This window comes from Mauremys mutica, chromosome 8, assembly GCF_020497125.1.
Source record: "Mauremys mutica isolate MM-2020 ecotype Southern chromosome 8, ASM2049712v1, whole genome shotgun sequence".
Taxonomy (NCBI): domain Eukaryota; kingdom Metazoa; phylum Chordata; order Testudines; family Geoemydidae; genus Mauremys; species Mauremys mutica.
This window is the reverse complement of record NC_059079.1, coordinates 66,897,545-66,921,798: the sequence shown is the minus strand read 5'-3', so window position 1 is coordinate 66,921,798 and position 24,254 is coordinate 66,897,545. Positions and strand designations below refer to the sequence as shown.

The 24,254-nt window shown below is 49.5% G+C and overlaps 1 protein-coding gene across 2 annotated transcripts in view; it reads right to left on the bottom strand.

Annotated features, from left to right (window-relative positions):
* Positions 1-24,254, bottom strand: part of PACS2 (phosphofurin acidic cluster sorting protein 2) — a 188,019-nt gene that overhangs the window by 72,898 nt on the left and 90,867 nt on the right. The window contains exons 9-16 of one of the 2 annotated variants that reach the window (XM_045027524.1): positions 23,521-23,678; positions 12,435-12,525; positions 10,665-10,739; positions 10,235-10,353; positions 8,726-8,861; positions 7,514-7,618; positions 4,950-5,056; positions 864-1,018 (exon numbers count right to left, since the gene is read on the bottom strand). In XM_045027524.1, the coding sequence (XP_044883459.1) occupies positions 864-1,018; positions 4,950-5,056; positions 7,514-7,618; positions 8,726-8,861; positions 10,235-10,353; positions 10,665-10,739; positions 12,435-12,525; positions 23,521-23,678 (946 nt within the window). The remainder of the gene's footprint in view (positions 1-863; positions 1,019-4,949; positions 5,057-7,513; positions 7,619-8,725; positions 8,862-10,234; positions 10,354-10,664; positions 10,740-12,434; positions 12,526-23,520; positions 23,679-24,254) is intronic. The other variant, XM_045027525.1, reaches the window with a different exon arrangement.

Genomic DNA, 24,254 nt, shown 5'->3' with positions numbered 1-24,254 from the left:
GCTTCGCCGCTTCTGCTGCCCCCCCGCCAGGTTTTTTTCTTTTTGGTTTGCTGCTCCAGCCCCCCTGTAGGGGGCAGCAGCGCAGAGGAGGGGAGCGCCCTCCTGGGAGCGGTGCCAGGTCTGTAGCAAGCCCGGCAGGGCAGCCCACATCCTTCCCTGCCCACCCACCGGAGCGGCGCGGAGCCCTCCTGACAGGCAGTGTGGCGAGCGCCCCGCTGAGGGAAGCCCTGGCTGCCCCCCTTCTCCCCCCCCCCCCCCCCGCTTCCCGGGGCACATCTGCAGGGCTGGGAGTCTCCCTGCACCCGCGCTCCGTCCGCCCCGCAGATTTTGTTTTTGCTTTTTTTCCCCTTCACGGCTCCAGCCCCCTCTCAGGTTTGTTTGTTTGTTTTTCCCCTTGCTGCTCCGGCCGGCAGGTTTGTTTGTTCCCCCCATTCGCTGCTCCAGCCAACCCGCAGGTGTTTTTTTTGCTTGGGGCGGCAAAAAAGCCAGAGCTGGCCCTGTTCACAAAAGTTCATTATACACTTAAGTTAAAAGTACACTGCAAGAGGATTAATATTGTAACATAGCTCTGTCTTGGGAGAGCTCATTTCAATCGCTGCATTTAGTATGAATGATTAATGGCTGCTTCCCAACAATAGTTTAGGATTCAGCATCAGGCACGTAAAGATGAAATTCACTAATGTGATAGGACCGTAACAAATATTAAATAGTATAGCAGTGAAATATTTGTCTCATTTAATGGCCAACAAGAATGTGGCCTTTGGAACGCATCCTAACCAAGATTTCCCTGAAGGCAATTCATGAGAGAATGCATTTAATTTAAGCCATTAATCTTTCTGTGAAGAAAATATTGACTTATTTACCTAGTGGGATGATCAAAAATCTCATGTAGCTGAGCCAGTCCGGGGTTTTGTGAGACAGCTGTTCTACAAAGAGCCTCAACACAGCACTGAGGTAATTCTGGGCTCCGGCCACTGCAATTTTAATGGGGTTTGGAGGCTGAGAATTGCAGTTACAGCTAGACAAAAAAAGAGGGAACATATTTATCATTTGCCTTCTAAATAACTATTTTAAAGTCAGTCAGAAAGACTGCTTGATATAGACAATCTAGTCAATGGCTGCCTCACAGGAATGAGCTATTCCAGCATGTAAGACATTCGTACACTGAGCAGCATCTTAAAACGTATTAATGAAATGTAACATTTGCTTCAGAAACATGGACTTTCAATTGTTCTCCCTGGTCTCTCTCCACCCCCCGACTCTTTCCAAGCTATGAAAACCTGTACTTGGGTTTTCCATGTAGGGTTCAATTATATTCAGTTGTGTTGGGGAAAATGACCATAAGGCACCCTCTGGCATGCACTGCTGACTTTAGTTACTTTGGGGGTGTCTGCACTGAAATAAAACATCTGCGCCTGGCCCACGTCAGCTGACTCAGGCTCGTGGGGCTCAGGGGCTGCAGAATTGCAATGCAGACATTTGGGCTCAGGTTGGAGCCTGGGCTCTGAGACGCCACTGTCCAGCCCAAGCCCAAATGTCTACACTGCAAAAAGCCCCACTGCCAGAGTAAGCTGACATGGGACAGCCGCAGATGTTTTCTTGCAGCGTAGACATACCTTTACTCTCACATTTTTACAAACTATTTTTAAAAATCTTCCCATCAGTCTCCTTCCCAAGACTTCTAAAGATTTCCTCACTGGGTATTAAGCCTAGAACCAGAGACTTGCTATATGCAACAAATTTCACTGAGAATGATGTAAAATTGACTGTATGCAGAGAATTACCCACAAATATTCGGTCTTATCCCTGCACTCACATTGCTGAAGGGTAACAACTTCCCTCATTCTGCTAGAGTACTGGTGGCCGAAGTCTCAGGCTGAAGCTAATCATCCGTGGCATAAAGAGTTCACTTGTTATACTGTGGCTGTACAGGAGGCAAAGAAATGGTTCTTTGCTTCCATTATCACATCCACAGGATCCCAGACACACTTATGTAGAGTTGTGGATAGCTTTGTTAATCTGAGCTGTCTGTGTGGTGACTGGTCTGATGTTCCTCTCAGAACCAGATTAAGACACAGGTACTACAAGATTGCGCCTATGGCCTCAGCTTCTGAGGTCTGAGATTAAATATGACCGTGTAGATCAGAGGTGGGCAAACTATGGCCCGCAGGACCGTCTTGCCTGGCCCTTGAGCTCCTGGCCAGGGTGGCTAGCCCCTGGCCCCTCCCCTGCAGCCTCAGCTCACTGCACTGCTGGCGCAATGCTCTGGGTGGCGCGACCGCAAGCTCCTGCTGGGCGGCGTGGCTGATTCTGGCCAGTAAGGGGCAGCGAGTGGGGCGGAGAGGGGGGGTTGGATAGGGGGTGGGGTCCTGGGGGGCTGGTTAGGGGAGGGGGTGGTCAGGGGACAAGGAGTAGCGGGGGTTGGATGGGTCGGGGATTCCGAGGGGGACAGTCAGGGGGTGGATAGAGGGCGGGAGCCAGGCTGTTTGGGGAGGCACAGTCTTCCCTACCCATCCCTCCACAGTTTGGCAACCCCGATGTGGCCCTTGGGCCAAAAAGTTTGCCCACTCCTGGTGTAGATCAATGTTGCTATCACTGTTATATAATTTCAACAAATCTTGTCCAAATTATGTCAAGTAAGATGTCTATGGAAAGGTTACGATTATGCTATTTGTATGCATGTATCATTTTTGTATTTGAAGTTATGAGCACTGGCTCTATACCTGTATTTCAAATATATTTGCTCCTAGGGTAATGCCCACAAGGTTTTTAGCCTGCACATCTTGATGGAACTATTCAAATTAAGTGGCTCATCAAGGAACACTTAACTCACAATGGACCATTGGAGACGCCGAACTACACTTAATGAATGGACTTTCCTGTGAATGTTCCATCTGGAATATAGGTAATGGTTTCTGCTGTGACTAAGGGCACATCTTCACTGGCAACGTTAAAGCCCTGCCATGGCAACACTTTAACGTGGCTTGTGTAGTCGCGGCAGAGCGCTGGGACAGAGCTCTCCCAGCGCTCTAAAAAAAAAAAAAAAAAAAAAAAAAACTACCTCTAGGAGTGGAATAGCTCCCAGCACTAGTACACTGGCACTTTAGAGTGCTGAAACTTGCAATGCTCGGGAGGGTGTTTTTTCACACCCCTGAACGAGAAAGTTGCAGCGCTGTAAAGTGCCAGTGTAGACAAGCCCTAAGCGAAATCATGCATGGACATGTGACTTGCCCATGTGACTCCAAACACTATCTTGTTCACTGTAATTTTCCACTAACTGTGCTGAGGGCTTTGTTTGAAACAATGGATTTCCCTCCACATGGCAGAAGCTATGGAAACATCTCCGTTTTGCTTCTTTCCTGCTCAAACCTCTGGACTATGAACTTATACTACTGGAAGCATTCTAACCAAGGAATTGAGGACCTTCCAATGATTTGGAAGCAACCAGAGACTCGACTTAAGCCAGAAGTTTATTCCCTCACTGCTACAAGCCTGAACCAAGAACTTTGCATTTATTATATGTATTTGATTCCTTTAACCAATTTTAACTCTCGCCTTTCTTTCTTTCTTTTTATAAATAAATCTTTAGATTTTAGATACCAGAAGATTGGCAACAGTGTGATTATTGGGTAAGATCTGAGTTGTATATTGACCTGTGTACAGGGCTGGTCCTTTTGGATTAGAAGAACCTTTTGTTTGATGAAACTGGTTTAAAAAACCGCTCATCTTTAAGTCTAGTGTCTGAGTGTTGAATCCAGGACTGGAATACCTGAGGAAACTGCTTTTTTGACTCCTTGTTAGCCAATGTGGTGAAACAAGTTTACTTTTGTTGCTGGTTTGGTATATCTTATGGGAGAATAACCACCAGTTTTGGGGTGTGTGCACCCTATTGCTCAGCAGTTAGTCCTGAATTTGGTATTTTCAGTTGTGACCAACGAAGGCATGGTTACACTCCCTTAGAACAATGAGTTTCCAGCTCTCGTGGTTAAAGTTTGAAAATAAGAACAGTGTGGTGCTTGAGTCTGCAGGAAGCCTGAAACAATAGCTCTGGGAGGCATGAACTGTCCTGTTAATCTCAATGAAGATGTTAACTCCCAGGCTCACTGCTCTGGTGGGTCCTCCCAGCACTACCCCAGCAGAGATATGCCCAGGCTGCTACTGAGTACTAAAGGAGCCACCCCCCTACTGCTACCAGCTCCTCTCTGGGGAACAAATACCCCTTGCTGCCGCATCCGGGGGCCCTGTGTTGCTGCCCCTACCTCCCTGGGAGGGGCCCCCACCATTCCAAATGGGGGAAGAAGCCATCCCTCGGCCTTAAACTGGCTCATTCCCGTTTGAGAGCCAATCTTCCATTTCTGAGCAAGGCTGCAGAAGAAAGTGTGGTGAGACAGCTCCCACTAAGTAAGTGCTTTGGATCTCCTGGATCCCTGTCAGTCAGGACAAAGACTTGGGTTTGACACTGAACCAACTGTGGGGGTTTGAAGATAAAGCTCAGGTGTAAGTTGTGACCTACAAAACCCAAACAGCCTGGGTCCTAGCTATCTGTTCCCCTTCCCATCAGAACACCACAGCTGGGGTCAGTGGAGATACTTCTACCTCAGTATAAGATTTCTGGCAATGTATAATTCCCGCAGTCCCCTAGGCTCTGGGAATTGCTTCCCCTTCTTGAGCCAAAATAGCCTGTTTCTTTTCACCTTTAGGGCATGCTGCAAAGACCATCAGCTTGCTAAGGCATTAGGGAACGGATGAGATTGAGGTGGTGGGGTGTATTTCTTGACTACATCAATTACTAGAGGGAAAACTCATTTCACTTTTGTGGTGTGTAGCTCTCTAGTCTGCCCTGTGAACATATGGCTATTTTACATCATTAGATTGTCTGGAGCTGGGGAATAGACATCTTACTGTACTTAAATTTAAATAATTTAACACTAAATAAAATGTGAACTTACTATCTCTGTATCCTGGAGACAATCGTACTGAAAGCCGCCTGCACATCAGCAGAAGAGCATGTACAGACCACAGGGAGGGTATGTTTTTGCAAGACATCTGAGAGAAACTGGGAAGACAACAAAACATGTTACGAAGCTCCACCAAAAGGACTTGATTTTACCCAAACTTTTCATCAGAAACACACATACAGGTAAATTTGCCCTGCTGGGATATTTTCAGACATAGGTGTTTCCAGCTCCTGGAATTACTGGCTGCACTCCATGCTACAGTTTTCTATGACACCTCTTCCAGAAGTAAAAGCTTAAAGAGGAGCCCTTCTAAGGTATGTCCACACTGCAATCAGAAGCATGACTGTAGCTGGGGTAGATATACCCACAGTAGCTTTAATCTAGCTAGCATGGCTAAAAATAGCAATGAAGATGCCATGGCAGAGACCCAGTGTGCTAGCAACAAGTGTGTACCCAGGTTCCAGGCTGGGACATACTGCCAGGGTCTGAGCCACCAAGTCTTCACTGCTATTTTTGGCCATACTAGCTAGATTAAAGCTAGTCTGTCAGAGCTGAAATCACACCTTCGAATGCAGCATAGGCATACTGAGAGTTACATGTGTGTCTTATTGGCTGGCATGGTGACAACTCTCCCAGGATGTACCACTTCTGGTACCAAGGTGTCACACACATCGCACCAGATGTTTCATTATGGCTTCTGGAGAGCAGAATCATGGTGGGATTCCAGCAAGTGGAACACCAGGGCAGGTGGCTCACTACTGACTCCCTCCCCTCCCCTCCCCCCCCTTTTATTTTTTAAACAGTTCACTCCAGGGTTCCCTGCAGAGAACACAAGCTGATTTGTTTTTCTTGCTACAGAAGTATAGCCAGAGTAGCCTCTCTCCCCTGTTCCCCACAAAGGCTGCTATTGATTAAAACAAGAGCTGCTGCAGACTAAACCACTGCAATTACCATTCCAGAAACAATCTAAAAGGGATGAGGAGTAGGCAAGTGGGACATCCCCCCTTCTCACATCGTAAAACCCAAGGAAACCAGCTACGGGACTCTTCTGACCCATACCCTGATGCCCACACAGCACATTTTCCTTGACAGCAACAGACTCCACCTCCAGCAGAACTATCTGCTGCTTCCAACTCTTAAGGAAACACTACAGTCAGCGTCTCCCCTCCATCCCCCCATGCAAAGCCTTAATTACAACCTCATGTTTCCCTCACTTAGCCTGGGCACACGTCAGCTCCACTGGCTAATGCTGAGACTGTCTGTTTACTACCCAGTTCTTCTTCACCCCACTCTCCATCTGCCCCCCAGGCCTCATGCCTGGAGGAAGTGGATGGGGTGGGCCAATCTGATCCACACAAAGCGCGGAGCACCACAGGGGAATCCTGTGGCCAAACAGCACCACTCCACTCACCTGCTGCCAAGCTGCTTTTAGATTCCCTTAAACCCGATTCTGCAGAAAGCAGGAGTGGTCTAAAAATCACACAGATCAACAATTTCACCTGCAGTAAGGCTAGCAAGCCCATGATCCTCGTACCATAATTCTCCATACTGGACCATTCTAAGTGTTATAGAGAAGGTCTATGAATTATAATCTCAGGCACTTTCCACACTTTTTTCTGTCTTGTTTTTTAAACGTGCCTAGTTTGGTGGGAAAGGAGTGCAACTTGATCTGAAAAAGGCAAACAAGCCTTATCTCCCTGATGAAAAAATAAAGCACTAGCACCACAATAAGAGCGCAATGGTAGTGTTTACATATTCCGCTTTTGGGATATTAAGGTGCAAGGTACAATTAGCAAATGAACGTGCATGCAAGGAGTGGGTGATACTTTAAGGTTCCCACAGGAATGTTATTTTTTGCACCTGTTACCTGTGCACAAAATTCTTAGCCCTAGCACTGAATTAGTTAATCCTTCCCTGCATTTACTTCACTTTTAAGATGACATCAAGTATCTGAATGCCTCACTTGTTCTCTCCTTGCCCTGCTCCTCACTTCTACTGGGCATACACCCTGCCTCTCTCAGCACTGCCCTCCTATGCTAGTTCTGTAGCATCCAAAGATTTGGTCCTTTGCTGCTCCACTCCATTACAGGGCCAGGAGAGTCCCTGTGCATATGTACTCCTGGGCATCCTCTTCCTCCCACCCCCGGTCCAAGTACCCAATCTCAATGCATTTTCTGAAGTTCTCCTTTCAAGTGTAATGGAGAGAAACACTGTTCAGCCATTTCCAACGAGCAAGGAAAAAATGTATCGGATTAACCCAGGAGAATGCCACCTTAAGTGGAAAGGGGGGTGTTTAGGGAAGGCTCATGTTAAGAACCGCCTTGAAGTGTAATAATTCTCTGTGAAAATAAGATCCCTAGGCCCATGAGTCACCTGCTACCACAACTCCCAAATGCTATTAGACCCATTTACTAGATAGCAAAATATGAACCTTAGAGGTTGCTTCGCTCTTCCCTTTATGTAAGCTAAAAATCCTATCCTCCCTGCCCTTTAGAGAGCAACAGGAATTGCCTGCAGGGAAACCTAGGGCTCAGCCTCCATTCTCCTGCACTTACCTGGCCTTGCCAGTCCGAAGTATTGACAAGAATAATATTTTCTGGTAGCTGGTCATCAGAAATCAGGATGTGATTCAACTGATCGTATACAGTTTTCCTTGGAATCTGTGAATATAAAAAAACCCCAAACAGATAATGGAACAGTGGGACAAACTGGCCACAGATCTGAACCAGCAGCGTTATTTTTGTGAGGCTCTCTGAGAAGCCCTGTATGAAAGATACAAATAAGACTATGTTCTATTTCACCACTTCCAAGAGCCCTGTATTTTACAGAAGCTGGGAGCTCAACCACATGATGAGGCAGAGACCCAGTAACGTTTCCAAAGCACATATTCCACAAACTACTGAAGTAGCTGGGACTTGTTTTGTCAGTGATTCTGTGATGATAAAGGGACACACAACAATAAAATCACTTTATATTAACCAATATCAACTACAGTGACTGCTGGGGGGCTAGATTTTCAAAATAATGGGCAGCATTTTTTTTTCTGGGTCCCATATTACCAAAATCTGTGGCTAATGAAAGTCCCAGGATGCGGAGTAGGGACTTTGCTAGAAACACTTTGGGTATGCCTACATTGCAAAACAACTTGCGGCGGTAAATCTCAGAGCCCCGGTCAACTGGCTCTGGCTTGCAGGGCTTGCACAATGTGGCTAAAAACAGTAGTGCAGCCATTCCCACTTGAGCTCAAGCCTGGGCTCTGGGACGCGGAGAAGGGGGTGAGGTCTCCGAGCCCAGGCTCCAGCCCAAGAGGAAATGTCTACACTGCTCTTATTAGCCCTTTAATGGGAGACTGGGTCAGCTGACTCATATTCTGAAGACTTGCTGTGGCTTTTTGTGTTTTTCCCCTTGCGCTATGGACACTGGATCACCTTAGGGAGCCCCTCTGTTTCAGACTAGGCATTTCCTGGGGGTAGTCTTAAGAGATCACCTTTTCTTTCTTTTTTGCTGCCATTTGCCCGACAGTCTTTTTCAGTCTTATCCTAGTTGATATAAAGCAACACACTAATCAAAAGCAGCGAGAATAGACAGAAAATGGGATATCAGCTGAGAAAAAAACTCAACTCATCATGTAGTGGTGGAGCCATGCATAAGGAAAGTTACATCCCTGGCCTTCAGAGGGGAGAGGGCTGGTGGAACAGGAGCCACAGGGGATGTTTTGGGGAAGGATACACAGCGGAAGGTTGTGAAGGAGGTGGAGCTCATCTCACCTGCAGGTGGTGCCTGGTGTCTGGAGAGCGCTCATTGTCCAGGCTGTTTGCCCTCTCATTCTGTGGCCTCGCTGGCTGCCTTTCCTTCAGTGAAGTGCTTCTGCCACGGCGACCAGTTTGCTTCCCTTCTGGCCTGCTAAATTGTAACGGTTACACGGTCACCATTCACTCAGGGCCACAGAGAAGCTGTTTGCCAGAAGGGTTATCCTGAGCTCCAGCAAAGGGATTCTGCATAGTGTGCTCAGGTCAGAGACCCACCAACAGCCCGAGGCCTCCTGCCCCTCCATAGCTCACACTTATGAACCTGCCCCCCAGAGGAATGCCTAGCACTTTGCTTGAGAGACTAATCAGAAACACTCACTGAAAGTAGCCCTGAAATCCAAGCTACTCTAACCCCAGTGACTTTGTCCTGTTGGACAAACAAGGCAGCTAGATCACTTCAATTTTTTAATAAATCATTTATATATAAACTTTGTCTGGTGTGTGAGGTTAGTATTGGTGAAAGTCTTTGGATTAGCAGCCCTGGGGCCTAAGGTCCCGGCCATTACAGTACAGGAAGCAGCAATAGAAACATTCTCCCCTTTGCCCTGCCAACACACATCACCCACCACCGAGGGCCCATCACCTCTAGTGGGGAGAGATCAGATTCTCCATGGCTTATTCAGTTTTTGGCCTCTTTTCTAAGAATGCCTACATGAGAGCCAATTACTGCCTATCAGTTTTAATTTATCAAGGGGATTTTTCAAACTGACCTGCAAAATTAACCACATTCCATCATCAAATAATATCAATTAAAGGACCATGTCCTCCCCAAGAAATTGTCCCATGAAGCAAATGACATCTGTCCGCTAGGATCTGGAGTGAGATCCAGCACCTTACTACCCATAGACCAAACGGCTGTCACCACGACAAGCCAATAGGAACTGGTAAGTGACTGTGTCTACCTCCAAGAGCAATTCATAAGGAACATCTGATCTTTCAGCTTGATGGTCATGTTGTCAGAAGAGTCTAATGATTTTGGCTGTCCACCTTGACCTCCACTCTCAAAGGGACCTGATTTTCAGAACATGATTCAGTTCAATATTGCACTCCACTCGGTCCATCCCAGGCATCCTGCAGGATGGAGTCAGTCCCTGAGAACTGCACCTTCCAGCTTCTACCCCATCCACACCCACCTTGACGTGCCCTCAAAGAGCCAAGTCCCAGCCAGCTACCATCCTAGCTGAGGAAGCATGGAAGGGAGACCATCAACAGCAATCCTCCAGACATAGCCTCTGCTGAGGAAATGAGACCCTTGTTCCAGGGGCTGAACGCTGCTCTACCTCACAGGACTGAGGAGGCACTCAGATAATATGTAGTGGGGGTCAGATAAGTGCCAAAGACAGCTGACTACCCTTGCTGCATAAACTGAAGTGGTGCACTATATAAAAGATGAAGCGCTTCCATACCATCTTAGCCAGTTCCTATAGCAGATGCGATGCCTGCTGCTATTGCTGCTTAGGGTGTTACCTGGTGGAAGGAATAATGAGAGACTCTGTCTTGGTGATTTTTCCACTTGGTGGGAGCTTCTCAATGAACACATCCAGTGTGGAGAGTTCTGCTTCCTGGGAGTCTTGCTGGCTAGGCTCCTACAAACACAATAGTGACGTGAAAAGCCATAAAAATCCTCTGCTCTCCCTGGCTCTAGCAGATACACCAACCAGGTTCTGCCCACATCAGCTACTCACAACAAAAGCTTTTGTGGTGTCTAAGATCGCCACAAACAGACATAAGCTGAACCCCCAGCCAGACCACCTTAAGGAGTTAGCTAGAGACTGATCTGCAAGGCTACATCCCTTTGGGCTTTGCCATGATGGTATATACAAAGCCCACCCAGTGTATGACGGACAGCGAACACAAACTACTGGATGAATGTTACCAAATGAGTTTTTAAACTTACGTAAGACACAGTGTCAGAGATACTGTCGCCTGGATGTTTGCTTCCAAGGCTCTTCGTCTTTTCAGGCACTTCTACCTGTTTGGCAAGAGAAAGCAGTCAAAGCATGGCACATTAGAGCAGTGGTTCTCAACCAGGGGCCGTGAGCAGGTTTCAGGGGGTCTGCTAAGCAGGACTGAAGTCCAAGCAACTTAGCTTTGTGGGGCTCCGGGCAACTGCCCTGCTTTCTACCCCCTAACACCGGCCCTTGCTCTTCTATGCAGAACACCAGTTGTTGTGGCACAGGTGGGCTGTGGAGTTTTTGCCCCTATTAATTCATTTGTGATTTTGTTGGAGGGCCTCAGAAAGAAAAGGTTAAGAACCCCTGTACTAGAGCACACAATGCCCCCTAGAGATGTGCACTTTATACCTCACTGTTTCCAAGCCAGATTTCACAATGGAGGGCTGCTGGGCAGTATTCACAGGAGGTTTAGGCGGTCACTACCTTGCCAGTCCCAGGCTAACATACGCAGAACCTGAACTGCCCTCAGGTCTTCAATTTAAACAATGAAAAGTTTCACTAAAAACATCTGCCAATTAGGAAGCCGTAACAGAAGATGGCCTGGCAAGCTGCTGTCAGGGAAAGCCCCTTTCCGCAGAGATCCCAACCCCCACAAGGCCTCCAGCAGTGGTTTTGATACCACTTGTGGTTAAACATTAACTGATACTGAGGGTGCAACAGCACACAGCAGCCTGCCTTCAACACCCCTGCTCCATCGGCTCCCTTAATGGACAGGTGCAGATTCTTCCAGAGACAGAGTCACACGAGTTAAAAACATGCATGGTTCACAGGGCTGCTGCTGCTGCTTGGGAGACCAAGGCAGGTGCTGGGGGCAGAGAGTTGGCTGCATCAAGACCATTTTTATGGAGCTCCTTGCCAAAGGAGAGCAGACAGAGTCCAAGCCTGACTGTTCACATCAAAACCCAAGATGCCATCTGCACAATAGCACCTTTCCCCAGAAACAGTTTCCTTTAAGCAGCACACCCCTCTCCACCCATCCTGGAACCAGGCCAAGGCAGACACACTACCACCTCTTAGTTCAGTATGAAGGGTTTCAGGTACCAAATCCCAGCACCAACTAAAACTAGCCCTGCCTGTGAACAAAGCCCTGGATCAGATATACTAGAGAGCATCTCTGAGTCCTGTCCTGACTACAGAGGTCATATGGAACTGTGATGAATTGGGATGGCATCCAACCCTTCCCATATATAAGTCAGGTGCCCCACAAGCGGGCATAGGTGTGGTGTGGCTGCTCCGATGGGCACTGCTATCTGAATGTTTTAAACACAGATACATGCATGTAATGCTCAAGCAGTCAAGGTTCCTAGAGGAAACATTTGCTACTACAGTTCTTATGTGGAATTGAATGTAGAATTGTTTAGTAAACCTTTTAACAGCATAAATAACAGGCAAAACATGCTATCTAAGTTACTGCCTCAGGAAACTCAAACTTCTGCAACTCTGCTTTTTAAATCTACCTAGGCTCTCTTAGCATTGGATTCATGTGTCACTCACCAGCTATGCGGAATTGGATACAAAGAGGCTGGTATCGGCATGAATTACAACACAGCACAAACATCAAGGTGAACACATTCAACTACGTGGCAGGTTAATACTGTCCGGCTGGTGTAAATTAATTTCAGGTGAAATGTTGCTATTTGGCTAGGGAGAGCACACTGTGCTGTAGCAAGGTCATTCTGCCAATAAATAACCCTTTGGAAACCATGACTTACAGGACTTGATGGCTCTCTTTGGCTTCTGATGCTGTGGATGCTACCAACTTCTGTCTGAGAGCTGGAGTGTGACAGGCCTTCAAAATACGGCCTAAGACAAGACAGACAGAAGATATGGTTATCTGCTGGGAAAGAAACCAACGGTTTCTGCTCCCACACTCATAACCTGAAATCAGACAGATATCCAGAGGGTCTTAATTGCCCCCCCATTAGTTCATAGGGGATTTGTTAGCAGCTGCCATTTGTGTCGGTGGGAGAACGGAAAGTAGAGTTCGATGGTTCAAGCACAGGAACGGGAGTCAGGAGACCTGGGATCCTGATTCTAGCTCTGCTAGTGACTGACTATACAACCATGGGCCAGTCCCTCACCTCTAAGTGTACCACTCTGTAAAAGCAGAGCTCTTGCGTACCTACCTCAGAGGACTAGTCTCAGGATTAATTCAGATTTGTAAACTATGTGGAATGAAAAAGGCAGCTTTACTCTCTCCTTCCTCCCTGCACTTCAACCTCATTTCTTTCAACTCCCCCCCGCATCCCCCAGCTCTTTGCATTCTAACCCACCCATGTCCATGACTTCTGTACCACTCAGTCCCCCCTTCGCCTGCTGACTTCGTGGCCAATTCCCTCCACTCCCACTGTCTCTCTCTTCTGCTGCAAAATCTGCCCCTGCGACCTGGATCACATCCAAAAATCTGCTTCCCCAATCCTGCTCCTGCACCTCTGAACCCCTCTGGAGAAAGCCTTGCAGACACACACAGGTCCTTCAACCTGAAATTTCATAGATGTTAAGGCCAGAAGGGACCACCATGGCAGGGTGGATGGATTTAAATCACCACTTTTCATCATGATTTACATCAGCATGTAGAAAATCTTAATTTTTTTTTCTATTTGTTCTTTTTAGTTATTTTCCCCAAGGAAAAGTTCATTTTCACTGATTGGTATAACCATTAGAACTTGCTGATTGGATTCATATACTCTTTACACTAGATTTGGTACTTTTTGCTAACCCGGAGGTCACATTATAATTATACAGATTTAGGCAATCATTCAGCTTTATACTTATTCAGATAATTTCTACATCTTTTAATGCTACAGAAATTATGCATTTCTGTTTTACTAATCAACTTTTAACTTATGATTAGTGTCAAGCTACACTTGGATAAAAATTGGAATTCAACTAAAAATGCACAAAATCAACTTTTTAATAAGTTGAAAAAGACCCTCAGATTCCCTTGTAACCCTTATTGTTGAAATCTAATTAAAGCTACACAATGAAGAACACTAGATGACTGATGATTTAACTGTAAACATGAAACTACAAGTATTTCTGCTCAACTGAAACCCAATGTAACTAAAGTGAAAGCCTTTCTACACCAACTGGAAGTACTGTACTGACATTAGGAAAAAAGTATATGCCAGCATTCACACTATTATAAAGACTGATTCTATAGATACGTAATGCAGTACTTGACACTGTGCCATATTTACAAAGGCTGACCCAAAAAGCTAGAGATGCTGTCACCTGACTCTATATAAAAAGGCAGCTTTTAACTCACTGAAGTCTATGAGAAGTAACTGATTCAGCATTTAAATTATTTTAATAGATGATAGAGAAAAGGTGGGTGAGGTAATATCTTTTATTGGACCAACTTCTGGTGGCGAGAGACGCTTCCGATCCAGATTATAGTAACTTCAGTCCTTAAAATGACTTGTCACACTGAAATGAAATTTTAATAGATTTTTATCCTCTTAGCACTGTGATCATCTGGTTCAACCTTCTATAGAACAGGCCATAGAGCTTCATGCTGTGAGATCTGCATCAAACCCCATAACTTGTGGCCGAGCTAGAATGTACATCTTTCAGACAGACATCCAGTCTAAAAATGATTGCCAAGCAGTATATTAAACTCTCAATCTGTTCTGATAGTTAAATCAGCCTCAGTTTTAAAAATCTGCGCCTTATTTTCAGTTTGAACTTATCTAGCTTATCTTCCATCCAATGGCTCTTGTTGTGCCTGTGTCTTAAAGGTTAAAGAACCATCTATTATCAGATCTTCTTCCCACACAGATACTTTGTTAAACCAAGAAGGTTAAGTGGTTACTTGATCATAATCTATAATAGTCTCTCATTTTAGAGATGTTTTCCATTCTGCAATCATTTAGCTTTATAAACCCTCCAATTTTTCAACCTTCTTGTAAAATGTGGTCACTGGAATGGACGCAGGCTTCCAGAAACAGTTTCCTTAATGCTGCATGCCGAGGCAATAGTATCACCTTCCTACTCCTATTCGATATTCCCTTGTTTATATACAAATGCTGAGTTAGCCCTTTTAACCCCAGCACCAATCAACTGAACACGAGCTTTCAGTGTACCCACCATTACCTGCAAGTCCTTTGCAGAATCATTCCTTGCCATAAAGAATGGGGGACTAAATTAGGTGTATCCTATATTTTTAGTTTGTAGATGTAAGGCCTTGCATTTGACCACATGAAAATGGATATAAGACGGTTACTCACCGTTGTAACTGTTGTTCTTCGAGATGTGTTGCTCCTATCCATTCCAGTTAGGTGTGCGCACCGCACGTGCACGGCTCTTCGGAACATTTTTAGCCTAGCAACACCGGCGGGCCGGCTGGGCGCCCCCTGGAGTGGCATCGCTATAGCGCTAGTTATATACCCCAGCCGGCCCGTCCGCTCCTCAGTTCCTTCTTGCCGGCTACTCCGACAGTGGGGAAGGAGGGCGGGTCTGGAATGGATAGGAGCAACACATCTCGAAGAACAACAGTTACAACGGTGAGTAACCGTCTTTTCTTCTTCGAGTGATTGCTCCTATGCATTCCAGTTAGGTGATTCCCAAGCCTTACCTAGGCGGTGGGGTCGGAGTGAGACGTGGCAGAGTGCAAGACTGCGGAGCCAAAGGCTGCATCGTCTCTGGATTGCTGCACCAACGCGTAGTGGGAAGCGAAGGTGTGGACAGAAGACCAGGTGGCCGCTCTACAGATGTCCTGGATGGGGACATGGGCCAGGAAGGCGGCAGATGAGGCGTGCGCTCTCGTAGAGTGAGCGGTAAGACGGTTAGCTGGCACACCAGCCAGCTCGTAGCATGTCCTGATGCATGCAGTGACCCATGAGGAAATCCTCTGAGAGGAGACCGGCTTGCCTTTCATGCGCTCTGCAACTACTATGAACAGTTGTGGCGAACGCCGCAAGGATTTTGTTCGCTGTATGTAGAACGCAAGGGCCCTGCGGACATCCAGGGTGTGCAGCTGTTGATCCCGACTCGAGGCATGAGGCTTCAGGAAAAAAACGGGAAGGAAAATGTCCTGATTTACATGGAAGGCTGACACCACCTTAGGGAGGAAGGCCGGGTGAGGCCGAAGCTGGACCTTGTCCGCATGAAAGATGGTGTACGGAGGACCGGCCGTCAGGGCCTGGAGCTCGGAAACTCGCCTCGCTGAGGTTATGGCGACGAGAAAAGCTGTTTTCCACGACAGGTGGAGCAGCGAACACGTAGCCAAGGGCTCAAAGGGGGTTCTCATGAGCCTGCTCAAGACCAGATTCAGGTCCCAGGGCGGAGTCGGAGGCCGCACTGGCGGGAACAAATGCTCTAGACCCTTGAGGAAGCGGGAAAACGTCGGATCGGAGAAGATGGACCGGTGACCGACGGGCGGCCTGAAGGCAGATATCGCCGCCAGGTGCACCTTTAACGATGAGACCACGAGACCCTGCTCTTTAAGTGACCAGAGGTAGTCCAGGACCGTTGGGATAGGTACGACGAATGGATTCAGGTCTCTCTGATCGCACCATATGGCGAATCGCTTCCATTTAGAGAGGTAGGTCGAGCGAGTAGAGGGGTTTCTGCTCTCTAGCAGGACTTGCTGGACCGCCACCGAACAAGCCCGCTCAGCGTGGGTCAACCACTCAGGTACCAGGCTGTCAGATGGAGGGACTGCAGGTCCGGGTGGCGGAGCCTGCCAAAGTCCTGCGTTATCAGGTCCGGCCATAAGGGTAGAGGGATGGGATCTCGTACCGAGAGCTCGAGCAGCAGAGTGTACCAGTGCTGTCTCGGCCAGGCTGGAGCGACGAGTATGAGGTGGGCTCTGTCCCTCCGAAGCTTGAGAAGCACCCGATGTACGAGCGGGAACGGAGGGAAGGCATATAGGAGGTGACCCGTCCAGGGGCAGAGGAATGCGTCCGACAGGGAGCCCGGGGCGCGACCCTGGTACGAGCAGAACTGGTGGCACTTCCTGTTCTCCCTGGAGGCGAACAGGTCTATCCGGGGAAACCCCCACCTCCGGAAAATCGTGTGTACCGCATCTGGGCGGAGGGACCACTCGTGGGACAGGAACGACCTGCTGAGATGGTCGGCCAGCGTGTTCTGCACCCCTGGTAGATAGGACGCCACCAGGTGAATGGAGCGGGCTATGCAGAAGTCCCACAGTAGCATCGCCTCCGTGCACAGCGGGGAAGATCGGGCTCCACCCTGCTTGTTGACATAAAACATCGCCGTTGTGTTGTCCGTCAACACCGCGACACAACGCCCTTGGAGACGGGAGCAGAAGGCTTGACAGGCGAGGCGAATTGCCCGCAGCTCCCTGACATTGATATGGAAGGAGTGCTCTCGGGGCGACCAAAGACCTTGGGTATGCAGGTCGGCTAGGTGCGCCCCCCACCCCAGCTCTGACGCATCCGTGGTCAAAGTGACGGATGGTTGAGGAGGGCGGAAAGAGACTCCGGCACACACGACTGCTGGGTCCAGCCACCAGGTGAGCGAAGCGAGGGCCGGCTTCGTGGGCGTGACTACCAGATCGAGGGAGTCGCGGTGGGGCCGGTACACTGACGCAAGCCAAATTTGAAACGGGCGAAGGTGCAACCTCGCGTACGGAGTGACGAACGTGCATGAAGCCATGTGGCCCAGAAGGCGGAGGCAGGAACGCACCGTTGTCCGTGGGAAAGATTGTAGGTCCTGAACTAGAGAGACCAGAGACTGATGCCGAGGTTGGGGCAGGCAGGCCCTGGCCAAATTGGAATCCAGGACCGCACCGATGAACTCCACTCTTTGCGAAGGGGTCAACATCGACTTCTCGGCATTTATCATAAGCCCTAGACGCTGAAACAGGGCTAGGACCGTGGCCATGTGGGACGCCACCAGTTGGCGGGATGGTCCTCGGATTAGCCAGTCGTCGAGATAGGGGTAGACATGTATCCGACGACGGCGGATGGCCGCGGCCACCACTGCCATACACTTGGTGAATACCCTCAGCGCTGTAGAGAGGCCGAAGGGTAGCACTGTGAACTGGTAGTGGGTATTGTTGACAACGAAACGCAGGTAGCGCCGATGAGGAGGGTAAATGGCGACATGAAAATACGCGTCCTTCATGTCGAGGGCGGCAAACCAGTCTCCCGGATCCAGGGAGGAAATGATAGTCCCCAGGGTCACCATGCGAAACTTGAGCTTGACAAGGTATTTGTTGAGCTCTCGGAGGTCGAGTATGGGTCGTAGGCCTCCCTTCGCCTTGGGGATTAAGAAATATGGGGAATAAAATCCCCTGCCTCGCAGATCGCTCGGCACCTCCTCTATAGCACCCAAGCTCAGCAGAGACTCGACCTCTTGTAAGAGGACTTGCTCGTGAGAGGGGTCCCTGAAGAGGGACGGGGTGGGGGCGAAACAAACTGAAGATGGTAACCAGACTTTACCGTGCGTAGCACCCAGTTGTCCGATGTAATCTGGGACCACGCCGGGAGGAAGTGGGAAAGACGATTGAAAAATAACGGGGAAGGATCCGGTGGAGAGACTGATGGGCCGTCCTCGGGCGTCCCATCAAAACGCCTGCTTCAGCCCTTGGGGGGCCTTGGAAGGCGCCTGGGACTGGGTACGCCGATTGCCCGATGGTCTACGGCGGTGCAGTCTGCCCCTGCGTCCATTGTCAGGCCGTGACCTGGACTGATTGAACGGGCGATAGGGCTGCTGCCTGAAGGATCTCCGCTGTGTCGCAGGCGTGTGCATGCCCAGCGTGCGGATGGCAATGCGCCCATCCTTAAGGGTCTGGATTCTGGAGTCCGTTTTCTCCGAGAATAGGCCCTTGGTATCGAAGGGCAAGTCTTGCAATGTATATTGAACCTCTGGCGGCAAGGTGGACGATTGCAGCCAGGAGATCCTTCTCATTGTCACTCCCGATGCCAAGGTCCTGGCTCCGGAATCTGCAGAGTCCAGTGAGGCCTGAATGGAGGACCTGGTAGCTTTCTTGCCCTCTTCTAGCAGGGCTGAGAACTCCTGCCTGGAGGATGTGGGAACCAACTCTGTAAACTTAGAAAGGGCCACGAAATTATCATAGGCATAGCGGGCCAGGAGAACCAACTGATTGGCTATGCGTAGTTGGAGGCCGCCAGCCGAATAGACCTTTCGGCCCAACAGGTCCATCCTGCGCGCGTCCTTGGACTTCGGTGCTGGCGCGGGTTGCCCATTTCTTTCCCGGTCATTCACCGACTGTACAACTAGGGAGTCCGGGGCCGGGTGGGTGTACAGGTACTCGTACCCAGTCGGGGGAACCGAGTACTTCCGCTCCACTCCGCGGGCAGTGGGAGGGATGGATGCAGGAGACTACCAGAGTGTGGTGGCATTTCTCTGGATAGTCCGAACAAAAGGCAGGGCCACTCGCGTGGGGGCCTCCGCTCCGATCACATTAGTGATCGGGTCCTCGTCCTCGGTGACCTCTGCTACCGGGAGGTTGATAGCTTGTGCTACCCGACGAAGGAGGTCCTGATGGGCACGTAAGTCAATCGGTGGGGGATCGGATGACGAGGACCCCGCCACCGCCTCGTCGGGCGAGGAAGACGAGGAATGGCCCTGACCAATGGGAAGTGGCTGAGGCTCGTCCATGGGGTGCGAAGCCTCCGCCTCCACGGGATGTTCCGCTTGCACCGGTGGCGGTGGAACCTCAACCGGAGGCGATGGAGGGGGCCTGCTGACGGTGGCTTCCGGCACCCTGTGGTCGGAGGGCCCCTGTCGCGGGAGGGAGGGGGCGCCCTGAACCTCGTGACAAGCCCAGGGGGTCCAGAAGCCCCATTGCTGAGGACCAAGGTCTTGTCCTTGTGGGTCCACGCGGTGATCTGCACCGCTGCCGTCGTGTGAAGCGACCGACGGTCGGCGGGAAGGCCACGGGGGGGCAGAGGCGCTCAGGGACTGCGCCGTCGATGCCACCAGTCTGTCCGTGGACGGTACCGGGGACCGGTGCCGATCGTCTTGGTACCGGGAGCGAGAGCGGGACCTTCGACCGCGAGAGTACCGGGAGGTCGACCGCGATCTCGACCGTCGTCGATGGGAGCGGCTTCGAGAACGGCGTCGGGAGCGGTGCCGGGATCCGGACCTTCCTCGGTGCCGACGGTCCCGAGAGCGGGACCGGGATCGCCTCCGGGAGTACGACCGGTACCGCAATGAGGAGCGGTACCGGGACTGCGACCGGCGCCGAGAAGGAGAGCGGTACCGGGATGGAGACCGGTGCCGTGACCTTGAACGGCGGGAAGGTGACCATCTCCGGGATCGGAACCGGGAGCGGGACCTGGATCGCCTTCTATCCCGTTTGTCAGGGGTGGCAGGTCGTACCATGGCCGGTTTGCCCACTGACGGAACAGCCCGCACCGGCGGTGCCGGGGGCCGGAGGCTCGCTGCCTCTGTTAGCTCTATGAGCTCCCTCGCCGTCGAGAACGTCTCGGGCGTGGACGGGAGAGGCAGCTCAACCACGGTTTGCACCGGGGAGCGCGGGGGTACCGGACTCGACGGCCTTGCCGGTGCCGGAGTCGACGGTACCGCACACGGTCCGTGCGCTGTCGAGGTCGGTGCCGAAGGCGCCGCTGCTGGCTGCTGGACCAGTGGCCTCGACGTAGCAGTCTCTACAGCTTTGGGCTGCGGCTTCCGTTTCCCAGATGGTGAATGGGAACGGTGCCGGGGCTTCGGTGCCGGCTGCTTCTTAACAGTCTCGGTACCGGACCGGCCGGGGACCGCTGGAGCGCTCTGCACCGAGGACGACGGCGGAGCTGAAGGTGTCGGCACCGCAGGGGTAAGCGCCGATCCATGAGGAGCTGCCGTAATCTAATGTCCCGCTCCTTTTTCGTTCGCGGTTTGAACGACCTGCAAATGAGGCACTTATCTGGTCGATGGCCCTCGCCGAGACAACGAAGACAGGAGTCGTGAGGGTCCCCAACCGGCATGTGCCGCTGGCAAGCCGCACAGGGCTTGAATCCCGGTGTCTTGGGCATATGCCCGCACCGGACGGGAAAAGAGGGGCTAAGCCCCCCTAATTCCCCCTAATCTATCTAATGACTACTCAACTAACTAATTTTTAACAACTAACTATGTACATTAAACACAAAAGTAGAACCAAGGTGAGCTAGGTAAGTGGAGGACGACGAGCACTCCACAGTTCCAACTGGCCGTCACGGGCGGGAAGAAGGAACTGAGGAGCGGGACGGGCCGGCTGGGGTATATAACTAGCGCTATAGCGGCGCCACTCCAGGGGGCGCCCAGCCGGCCCGCCGGTGTTGCTAGGCTAAAAATGTTCCGAAGAGCCGTGCACACGCGGCGCGCACACCTAACTGGAATGCATAGGAGCAATCACTCGAAGAAGAACTGACTTTGCCCAGTTTACCAAGTGGTCTATGTTCCTCTACAAGCAACCTGTCCTAGTAATTTACCTGCCACCAATCTGTGTCATCACCTGCAAAATATCAGCAATAAACTATGCATTTTCTTCCAGTTCATTGGCAAAATACTGAACAACATTGACCAGGAACAGATTCTTATCACTTCTAGTTGATTATTCCCCAATTAACAATTACATTTTGCAACCTATCAGCTAGCTGGCATTTAATCCATTTAACACAGACCATACTGACTCACTGCTGTGCTAGCTTTTCATTATCAGAACATTAAATGATAATAGGTTCTCTCCTCTGTCAGGCCTGGCATACTCATTGCAAAACACTTCTCCTTGCACTCATTTCCTGCCTGATTCCCCAGTGAAACCATCTCTCCCACAAGGTCTTGCCACCTTTTTCAAAGGCACAGCTTTACAAGATCTCCCTTGGCTTCCCTTCTCCCTGCCTCTACAGCTTCCAACCACCTCTCATTCTTCCCAATCCCACGACTCCTTGTCTGCTCTCTCCCCCAAACCCTTCCACTCACCTCAACACAATCCCCACCTGGCTACTACTTTCCCTTCCATTTGCTGTCTTCTTGCCTAGCTTGCTCCCCTCAAAATCCAGGCATGCCCCAATCAACCCCATCAGCAAAGCGCCCTTTTTTATTTCAATTGCCTCTCCAGCCACTGCCCCATCTCCTTTCTCCTCTAAATTCACTGAGAATGCCCTTGACAACCACTGCTTCAAGTTCCTCTCCTCCAACTCCACCCTTGGTCCAGTTTTCACTCCACTGAAGCCATCTCACAATGGCATCTAACAACTTTCCCATAATTTACCCTCCTCCTCCTGGACCTACCATACACTCCCTCACAGCCTGGCCTCTCTCGACTTTCAATCACTGCTGGTTCTGGTCTGATGACTCCATTTGGCGCATTCTTCTCCCATCCTCTCTTCCTCTTCCCCAGCAGGGGGATGTGTGCATACAGTTTTTAGTTCCACTTACTGCCAATGGGCACTTTACACCTCCATCTGTCTGATATAGGCATCAAATAGCACCCTCCTCTGTTCTGTCTGCAATGCATAAGACCAGGCAGCACACTTACTGGGATGTGGTGAGAGCAGGGCTAACGGCAGCCGGTATCAAGTGGGGTGCCCCAAGGGTCGGTGCTGGGGCCGGTTTTATTCAATATCTTCATTAACGATCTGGAGGATGGTGTGGACTGTACCCTTAGCAAGTTTGCAGATGACACTAAACTGGGAGGAGTGGTTGATACGCTGGAGGGTAGGGATAGGATACAGAGGGACCTAGACAAATTAGAGGATTGGGCCAAAAGAAATATGATGAGGTTCAACAAGGACAAGTGCAGAGTCCTGCACTTAGAATGGAAGAATCCCATGCACTGCTACAGACTAGGGACCGAATGGCTGGGCAGCAGTTCTGCAGAAAAGGACCTAGGGGTTACGGTGGACGAAAAGCTGAATATGAGTCAACAGTGTGCCCTTGTTGCCAAGAAGGCTAATGGCATTTTGGGTTGTATAAGTAGGGGCATTTCCAGCAGATCGAGGGATGTGATCATTCCCCTCTACTCAGCACTGGTGAGGCCTCATTTGGAGTACTGTGTCCAGTTTTGGGCCCCACACTACAAGAAGGATGTGGATAAATTGGAGAGAGTCCAGCGGAGGGCAACAAAAATGATTAGGGGGCTGGAGCACATGACTTATGAGGAGAGGCTGAGGGAACTGGGATTGTTTAGTCTGCAGAAGAGAAGAATGAGGGGGGATTTGATAGCTGCTTTCAACTACCTGAAAGGGGGTTCCAAAGAGGATGGATCTAGACTGTTCTCAGTGGTAGAAGATGACAGAACAAGGAGTAATGGTCTCAAGTTGCAGAGGGGGAGGTTTAGGTTGGATATTAGGAAAAACTTTTTCACTAGTAGGGTGGTGAAGAACTGAAATGGGTTACCTAGGGAGGTAGTGGAATCTCCTTCCTTAGAGGTTTTTAAGGTCAGGCTTGACAAAGCTCTGGCTGGGATGACTTAGTTGGGTTTGGTCCTGCTTTGAGCAGGGGGTTGGACTAGATGACCTCCTGAGGTCCCTTCCAACCCTGAGATTCTATGATTCTATGATTCTATGAACGGGATAAGATGTAAACTCTTGCCAGCATGTGCAAATCTTTCATGCTGTGGTTAAAATACATACCATGACCCATTGCCAGGTCAAGGGGAAACGGAAAGTAGGAATGGAATGAAACAAACATGTAATTATAAATGGTGTTAGAGTGGATTCATTTTCAATGCCCGCCCTTCCAAAAAAAATATTTCCAAAGTCTTAGCTGGAAACAGAGGCTGTAAAGCACTTTAACAGCCAAGCACTGTTTTGTTTCTCAACCAGTTAAATTTACCTATGGCTTCTTTAAGCCCATAATGACCCCAGAGCCCAATTCTCTTACTTTAACTTTGGTTTAGGAGTGCTGAGGACACTGTCGTCATCTTCCATTTCAGGGCCACTGTCACTGGGGTTGTCTATATCCAATGTATCGTACAGAAGATCCAAGTCTTCCTCCACTTCTGGCACATGCTCTGCTGGGTCCTGCTCTGAATCCAGAACCTAAGCACAAGACATGGATCCAACCAGGCAGCACAGAAATGATTAGGGGACAGAGCCATCCCAAGTCATCTCAGTACACACAGCGACTGCTGTACAATAGACTGGTATTTCTGGTAGCCCCCAAAAGTCAGGCGAGTCTCAGAACACATCACTGTGGGGTCACTCTGTGTGAATTCCATTTATAAAGAGTTAATAGATGTTTAAGCCTTTTACAGACATGAGCTGTGCGTATTATAGATGATTTATAAGCACATCAGTAAAAGGTGTTGTAGATGTTATAAGCAACCTATTCACCTATTGGACTAAGAATCTTTTAACAGCCCTTTTATTTATAAATGGAACTTTAGAGTCTGAGCCAATTATAAATATTCTACCAAGAGTACAAAAAGTACATAATATTCCATCTTGTATTCTCCCCAGGTCACCTAACCTTGAACGGACTCTCCAGCTCCTTCTGACTTATTTCATTGTATTACCTGCAAGCGATTCAAAGATTATATCCAGATAGGATTTCCCTCATTAGCAAACTGAAGGTTAACAAGAATCTAGTAGAAAGTCCATAAACCAAAGCTTCCA